Genomic DNA, 8,878 nt, shown 5'->3' with positions numbered 1-8,878 from the left:
TGTCAGGGTGGGGCCCAGAGGTTCAAAGGGTCACAGCCGGAAAAGGTTGAGAACCATAGGGCACTATGCCACATGAGCACTGCTATTTTCTACAAAATCTAGAAAAAGTGTGAATATATATATACCGGTATATATATATATATATATATATATTGTCCATGGGTGTCCAAATGCATAATTTGGGGGGTCCTTGCTGACATGAAAATATTTGAGAACCACTGGGTTAAACAACATTATGTTTGAGAGCCAACAATAGGAAGCAAGCCCAAATAAGCAGCAGCTAGCAGCCACACAAACCCCAACACACAACAAAATATTTACAGAAAAACAACCCAAACGTAGCTTATAACAAGCAGACATGGCAACATTGATCACCAGCGAAAAGCAGCTACGTCCCATTGCCCGGAGGCGAGTTTCTAAATTCTAGGAGAGCGCAGGCAAGGAGCGCTCGTTTTCAACGACATTCAGTTATTGTCCACGACATTGCAAGCGGCGCGAAGGCCAGCGGACCTTGGTCCTGCTCTTCGCCCCCGAGCGCCGCAGGCGCGAGTGGCCGCGAAGAGCGGGCCAGGGCCGCGCGGCCGGCGGAGCGCCGCGCGAGTTACGAAGCCGTGGTGAATGCAATCGTTATATTTATGCCCAGGCCGTAAGGCCTGGGCAAGCGCACGATAAACGCAACGTTTGGTGCACCTCGCGCGGTCCAAATGACTACAACGGAGCGCTCCCTACGTCCGGTTCAGCCAATCACAAGCTTCAAAAATGAGTCCAGGGCGTGGTTTTGCCTTTGCTCTCCTAGAATTTAGAAACTCGCTGCCCGGAGGGACCTTCGCATTGTGATTGGCTAGTTTAGTTTATTTTTCAGTACTTTTACTTCTACCAAGTCCACTCTACTACATCTCAGAGGCTTTTACTAGTAAGACGCCTCAGCCTGGGCCACAGTGATGTGGACATCAGGGATGTGGACATCAGGGGCAGGGCTGTAGACATTATGGATCTCTATATATGGGCATAAAAGGGATTTGTTCCCCCTGGTATCACAGGGATCTCTCTAACAGGGCATCATTAATATTGATGACATCAAGGAACTCCTTATATGGGCATAAAAGGGATTGTGTTTGTGTGACATCACAGTGACATCAGAGCATGATGATCATGATGACACATTTTTACACATCTACATGTCTACGGACAAGCTATGACATGTCTCATGGTAAACTGCGACCTTCGATAGCAATTATTACAAAATAAACATTACCCACTTCAGCCCATTTCGGCCATTTGAAAATAGTCATTCTACAAGCTCACAATACTTTGTGATGCGATGCATTGTGAGCTTGTAGATCTGCTATTTTCAAATATTTTCATTATTTTAAATCTTGTGAAATGCATGGAACATTCTGGACATTCTGGACTTCTGGACAGAGTATTTTTACTTCAGTGGTGGAAAAAGTACTGAAATGTTGTACCACACACTCCTGTCCAGTTGGTGGCGGTGGTTTGCCAACCAGGCACCAACAAACAGTACAGTCAGAAGCCGAAGCGAAGGCAGCAGAGGGCAGTGTAGAAGGAGAAAGAGGAGGAGGCATCATCATCTGAGAGTGGACTCAGTGGAGCAGCATCTTGTTTTCTGGCCGCCAATTCATTTCAACTGTACTAGGAAAAACCTCTTGGTTCGCACAGGTATATATCATGTATTTGCATGATAACCACACACTCATATTCTTACATGAAGTAATTGTGAACAAATTGCAAGTGCAAACGGTTTGATAAGGGCTCGCGTTTTATAGCTGTTGTTATTGTCGCTAGCAGCAGCTCGCAAAAAATTGTGCTAACAAGCTAGGTAGCTACAAACACATTTGTGTCGCCATCTTGCCCATTCACTACAGTGCAGGACCTTTTTTTGTCAGAATTTTGTATTTTCATATTTGTAATTTTCAGTGGTATTAAACTACAGGCAATGCAGTTCGACCAGTATACATAACACATTATAAACGTTTTACGTTTATGTTAATAATGCGGACCACTTTCCTTTGCAGATGGCAGAGGCAGACCGACCTGGAAAGCTCTTCATTGGGGGCTTGAACACTGAGACCAATGAGAAGGCCCTGGAGCAGTATTTCAGCAAATATGGAAGGATCGTAGAAGGTATGGATGGACAAATAAATTAAAATAAGCCTTAAGTTTAGAGTATGTAGTACTGTTTTATAGCAGGCTGCGTTTTGTCATTGCAGTTCTTCTGATGAAAGACCGTGAAACAAACAAGTCCAGAGGCTTTGCCTTTGTTACCTTTGAGAGCCCCGCTGACGCAAAGGACGCAGCACGTGAAATGAATGGAAAGGTAAAGACATTTTGCCAAATTATAATATATAAATCACATATAATGCCATCGCAGAAACCTAACCTATGTAGCAGCAAAATCCTGTGAACCTGGGCCTAGTCAGGTTTGAGACGGCACAAAAAGAAACAAGTATGGTATTTATTTATGCATCTATAGTATGTTCTATTATTTCTGTCTCTCTTTGAGTTGATATCCTGGCCTTTTGAGTTCATTTCTGAGAAAAGCCGGGAAAACGCCAATGGAGATTGGAGACATGGAATGATTTCCATAAAGAGAGCATACACATACTCAAATGTGCTTAAAGGGATATTCCACTTTCAACAGGGAAACAGTGGAAGGGCTTCTCTCCACATACACACCCATTGTAACTTAAAACTCCATTTTAACCATGATGGATTCATTAAAAACACCCATTATATTTTCTGGTGACTCATACTACCCTCCTAATACGTGAGCTGCTTTCATTTATTTTTAATAATTATTTGGGAAAATGGAAAAAATGAAATGCCAAAAAATAATTATTTAAAAATAAATGAAAAAAGTAATTGAAAAAACACGGCCTGCTCACGTATTAGGAGGGTAATATGAGTCACCAGAAAAAAGTAATGGGTGTTTTTAATGAATCCATCATGGTTAAAATGAAGTTTGAAGTTACAATGGGTGTGTGTGGGTAGGGCTGTCACAATTATTACATAATCGTCTAATCGTGATTATTTGACATTATCGCAATTATTTTGTCATAATCGTCATAATCGTGAATGTTGAAAAATGTCCGAAATAGTGGAAATAGCAGATCTACAAGCTCACAACGCGTCGCATCGCGGCGCGTTGTGAGCTTGTAGATCGTCATATTAGATCGTCATATGATCGTCATATTATCAACCATGTACAACTTCAAAGCCTAAAAGCCAAACAGAAATGTAATTATCAACGACAAAAACACAATTAAATCGTTAATCGCCAATTATTTGAGTGACAATTAATCGTCATGTAAAATGTCATATCGTGACAGCCCTATGTGTGGGTAGAGGCCCTGGGCCTGGAGGGCCTGGTAACATTTACATCAAATATCTAAATATTGAATCAAGCAAATTAAAAACTGTCCAGGGTGTTCATAAAATCCTGATTAGAATAAAATGACCAAAAGTTTTTATTGAAAGTGGAAAATGATGGAAGGTGGAAAATGATGGAAGGTACATAAACAATCAGGTCAAGAGATTAGATAAGGGCACACACAGATGAGGGAAAAGAGGGGTCCAAACCGCCCTTTGGGGGAATTAGACCAGAGAGGATTTGACCTTCGCTTGCTTATGCTACTTCTAACCTAACAGAACAAAATAAACCTCTTTATTGACAGCATATATCATATCATTTCTGCCGGTGAAAACAGTCATGCCAACAGATATGTACTTCAGCATCACTATGGATTTGTCTCTATAATAAGTTGAATTATGTTATTACAGTCCCTTGATGGTAAGCCAATCAAGGTGGAGCAAGCTACCAAGCCTCAGTTTGAAAAGGGAGCCTACTACAGAGGACTACCACAATTCGCTCCCCGCAGTCGTGGTCCACCCAGAGGACCCAGGGGGTCCAGGGGAGGCCCCAGGGGAGGCCCACCATCCAGAGGTATTTGAGCCACTGAATTTGCCATTGGAAAGATGACAAAAATCCACTTTGAACTGTTGAATTATTGCTTGTGTCTTCGTGTTTCTAAGTTTATTCTTTTGATGCCCATGTTTCTTGTCTTTCGAAAGACTACTATGATAACACAGGGAATGTAGAACCCTCCTTTAGAGGGTCATCCCGAGGTCCACCAATGAAAAGAGGACCCCCAATCCGCAATGGAGGTCCCCCAGCCAAGAGGTCAGCCCCTTCTGGTCCCATGAGCAGAGGTAAGTTAGATTATACGTGAAACTAATTTACGTATTAATAATACCAATTGGTATTGCGTTTTATATATTTTTTATTGTTGATTAGTCACCTTTACAACGGGTTTCACAGCTTGTAAGCATCGGGCAGCACAGCTAAACGTGTGGGTAGCGCCCCCAAAAAATTAGCCAAAATGGGCTGCAATACTGTCCTGCTGGCATTCACTCTTGTTTTGGGCTTCCCTGACAGTTTAAAATGAACAAAGTGTAAAAATGACCAATATGTGTTTTTTCTTTTCCTTATTGCTGTGGGAGAGTGAAATTATTCAATGCAACTAACAGGCATAGAGCAGTTGGTTGCAATTGGCAGATATTGGTCTTTATTGGTATGATAATAAAATGTGTTGATTCCTTTTTTGTTATAGCGCCCATGTCCAGGGACAGAGATCCCTACGGTCCACCCCCTCCTCGCAGAGACTCAATGAGGAGGGATGACTATCCATCACCAAGAGATGACCATTACAGCTCAAAGGACAGGTATGTAGGACAAGTAATATTAAAAGTCATCACATGAAAAAATGAAGGGGAAAAAAAAATCTCTGGACTAGAGATCGACCAGTCTATTGGTCAGCCTATATTGGCCTATGACGGATATATCGCCATATATGTAGTCCAATATGATTACACAAAAATAAGCTTGGAGTCAATTTATTCTTATTCGAAGTATTAATATATGGAGTTCCGTGTCCACTGTCCAGGCTAGTCTGTGACATCGGTACTATGACGTCAGAGTACAGACAGACATCATACAGACAGACAGACATTTGGTAAATTAATAGTTAGATTAGAGAACTAATTGAACATTTATTTATCGTCACATCCCCTATATCAACCTACCTTTATGATTAAGTAAAACCTCACCCAATATTGTGAAACTGATATACCGGTAGTTGAAAAAAATGCCTGGCCTTATTTCAAACTTTAAAGTCCAAATGTTGAACTTCTTTGATAGCTACTCCTCCGGCCGTGACTACAACTCCAGGGAATCACGGGATTATGCTGCCCCTCCTCCCAGGGATTACTCCAACTCCTATCGAGAATACTCCAATTCCACTTCGAGAGAGGATTATGGTTCGATGTCCAGAGGATATGGGTAGGTTTGTGGTGTTATTTAAGATGACTTATGATTGAAGATGATATGCCACATATGGAAAGTAACAATTGGCACTTATATGTAGTGACCGTGATGGCTATGGAGGAGGAGGAGGAGGCCGGGAACCCAGAACCTATGTAGACCGTCCAAGTGGCGGTGCTGGTGGCGGCAGTGGCGGCTCCTATCGAGACTCCTATGAGGGTTATGGTAAGATTGTGGTCCACAGTGAAATGAGGGATACTAGTGTGATGAGAAGTAGGGCTGTACAATTCATTCTGAAAGCACACTATTAATGCAAACTCAAAATCACAAGAGGCTGTTTTTCCCCTCCCACCTGACGAAAAGGTGTTTCAGCCAGCCTCTAAATGATGCTCTAAGATGTTTTGCAGAATCTCTGACCTACAATGAAGTAAATTGGAGTTATTTATTCATTACATTTAACCTTAAGTTCCGTGGATTGGAGAATATTTTATTTCCTAAATTGTTTTTTTTTTGTCTCGTTTTTTTTTTTTACAACTTCTGGAAAAGTAGAAAAACCCATGTGAGCATATATCCCAATTCGTGTGACAATCCGTATTCATTGAAATCAAACAACACATCAAAAGAGTTGCAGTTTCTTGTCACTGTCATGCAATCCTAAATGGCTAATGCACACTACCTAATGTGCCCTTGGAAGTGGGCAACCATAATGGAATCTCAAATCTCAAAGTCCTTGGAAACATCTCTTGACCACTCGAAACCACAGGGTTTGTACAGAGCACTCCCTCAAGGAGTAACCTTCACAAAACCATCAAGACATCTGAAACCCACGTATGGTTCTAACATGGAGCTCTAAAAGGAAAAATGGCTACTCAAATCAATGGCATGCTGAAACGGGTTGTATTGCCATAGTAAGCTTGGATAAAATTACTGCCCATATCTCACCTAAACTTCCCATATTGAATTTCAGTCAGAGCGTTGGCATGATGGAAGGCTTCATTTCAGTAGTTTTTTTGCAGCATAAATTCTCACATTGGCAAACAGGAAATGGGCACTTAACAGTGCAATTGTGTAAATTGAAACTTTCCAATTACCTGACCCATTGACCCTGCAGGTAACTCTCGCAGCGCCCCACCCTCAAGGGCCCCCCCACCATCCTATGGTGGGAGCAGTGGAAGCAGTCGTTATGACGATTATGGAAGCAGTTCCCGGGATGGCTATGGCAGCCGTGACAGTTACCCCAGCAGTCGGAGTGATCCATATCCACCTAGCCGTGGTGATCGAATGGGCAGGCAGGAGAGGGGGCCGGCTCCCCCTGTCGAGAGAGGCTACCCTCCTCGTGATTCGTACAGCAGCTCAAGTCGTGGAGCACCTCGCGGGGGCCGCGGGGGAAATCGAGTTGATCGTGGAATGGCTCGCAGCAGATACTGAAATGGACATGGGAATCACGTCAAAGCAAGCGTTGAGCTCAGTAAACCTGTATTGTGGGAAGAAAAGTTGAAAAGATGACAAAAGTAGCCATGTCTAATTATGTGGATCTATGGAGCATTTTTCTTTTTTTTTTAGCTGTTTATCCTAATTTTTCCAGTTTCTTAAAGTGTAAAAGTACAGGCTTGTTTTTTAATTTGATTTATCCTGCCCGTGTAATGGTGTCGTTTTCAACGTGTAAGTTTTTTTGTACCATTAGTGCTGTTGAAACATGCTATGCCCTTCGTCCTGGTTTCCTATATTAATAAAAGTTTTTAGGCAGATCTTGAGCACCGTTGTTCAATATACAGAACATCACACCAAAGAGGACGACATGAATGTAAAAGTATTCATTCCTAAGTTTACAAACTTTTATACCAAGTTTTATATAGATCCCAATTGAGACTCATCAACTGTCCAACTGACCTAAACAAAGTTTAACTGCTAACACCACTGCTTCCCTATGGTCCCTACTGTTACTTGGGGTTTAGGCAAATGTCACTGTTAAAACTTTCCAATCATGTAGTTTCCTGGGAAATGGACCCATCAGCAGCATAAAGTCAAAGTATGATGGATTGCAACGACAAAACCAAAGACCACAACAACCAAATGCAAGAGTCTTTTCAGCTCAACTGATAGTCAACTGCTGGTAAGCAAAGCAAACCTCTTTGTTTCTCGTCTGTAAATGAGTTTCTCATTGTCCTGTATTGCAATCTCCACTCAAAGGCTGCTGTTCAAGACAACTTGTGCTTCAGGGGACCCAAAAAAAAATCGTGTCAACTGATTTTGGCATTTTTTTAAACATGGCATCAAATGTCAGTATCTGCAACTACCTCAGAAGTGACCTCCCAAGTCGACAATGAAAATTGTACCACCTTTTTTGTCATCGCTGAAGATTTTTCTTTTTTTGCCTACCCTTACCCAAGTTTTATAACAAAATAATTGGCAACAATGTTTTTTTTATTGTAGGAAAAGGTCTAGGGTAATTTATAAGGAATTTGCCAGCATTTTTCTATGTTTAAAAAAGTAAAGGCATCTATTTATTTGAAAGCAAATTCTCAGTGCGAACCGTTTCCGCAAGCATGCCAATTCTGATAATGGAGACCTCTGGAAGAACATCATCCGATCCAACCAGCCAAACTGGACACTGAATCGTTAAAGCGCGAAAAACGAAAAGCGCAGTCGGACCAAGGATTACAGGATTTCCTTTTCATGTTTTGAAAGTACCTAACTGAGAGAGAGGCATCATATTAACATTGGTTTCCTTGTTGCAGGATGAGGATGGCTGCTGTGGTGATGAGTGACCCCTAACAACATACCAGACATGTCTTCACAATGCTCCAATGACCATTCGAGGCTACCCAAGAGGTATGTCCTTAAGTACAATGGCATACTTGCATATCGATAATATCTGGACTGACATGCCTTAGGCGATTATCAATATCAATGCTGAAATCTGAAATGCCAGGATAAAAAAGTAACGGAAATAAAATCATTGCATCTTGACAATCGAATTCTCCATTAGATTCTTCGTTAGATTAAAGCTATATGGCAGTTTGTACGTTTTCTCAAAACATGCCACAATCGCGTTAGGAGTATTGAACAATGAACTTGCAATGACTTCTTAAAATGTGTTTTTGTGTGTGTGTTTTCCCCTCTTCCCTTCAGTTCCTGGTGTAGGTCTGTTAATACTGCTGCTGGTGGAACTTTACAGGCTATGGACAGAACACAGGCTGAGGAGTGGCTTCTTGGAGAAAACACGGGCTGAGGAATGGCTTCTGTTCACAGGAATTTATGATCTTTTGAATAAAGATATATACTTAAATCCTACCAAGACATTTGTTGTTGTGAATGACATTGTTCTCTACGTGATCATGGTGAATATTTTTGTATGAAGAAAATATTAAATATAAACGGGTATCTAAATGTGTTTGAGCTGCAGAACATTTTCTCAAGCAATGCTGGCCAAGTTTATGCTTCTCGTTGTAAAGGTTATTTTCAATGAACCACATGGAGTAGTTTTGATTGCCACCTCTTTATTTTATTAGTGATTTAATTTAATATTCATGTTGA

The 8,878-nt window shown here is 41.3% G+C and overlaps 1 protein-coding gene across 1 annotated transcript; it reads left to right on the top strand.

Annotated features, from left to right (window-relative positions):
• Positions 1-1,571: 1,571 nt before the first annotated feature.
• Positions 1,572-8,063, top strand: rbmx (RNA binding motif protein X-linked). The gene is made up of 9 exons (XM_080745775.1): positions 1,572-1,680; positions 2,037-2,145; positions 2,232-2,338; positions 3,802-3,964; positions 4,093-4,230; positions 4,632-4,743; positions 5,219-5,359; positions 5,445-5,566; positions 6,453-8,063. The coding sequence occupies exons 2-9, from the start codon at positions 2,037-2,039 to the stop codon at positions 6,767-6,769; spliced, it is 1,209 nt and encodes a 402-aa protein (XP_080601901.1). The 5' UTR covers positions 1,572-1,680; the 3' UTR covers positions 6,770-8,063.
• The last annotated feature ends 815 nt before the right edge of the window (positions 8,064-8,878 follow it).

Source organism: Nannobrachium achirus (assembly GCF_963921795.1).
Source record: "Nannobrachium achirus genome assembly, chromosome: 17".
Lineage (NCBI taxonomy): Eukaryota > Metazoa > Chordata > Actinopteri > Myctophiformes > Myctophidae > Nannobrachium > Nannobrachium achirus.
The sequence above is the reverse complement of the archived record's forward strand: the minus strand, read 5'-3'. Positions and strand labels throughout refer to the sequence as shown.

Excerpts from the sequence above, each read along its gene's own strand:
- rbmx (XM_080745775.1), top strand. The coding sequence starts at position 2,037 with ATGGCAGAGGCAGACCGACCTGGAAAGCTCTTCATTGGGGGCTTGAAC. Across the intron at positions 2,339-3,801 it reads CACGTGAAATGAATGGAAAG|TCCCTTGATGGTAAGCCAAT; the intron begins GTAAAGACATTT and ends ATGTTATTACAG. Across the intron at positions 4,231-4,631 it reads TTCTGGTCCCATGAGCAGAG|CGCCCATGTCCAGGGACAGA; the intron begins GTAAGTTAGATT and ends TTTTTGTTATAG.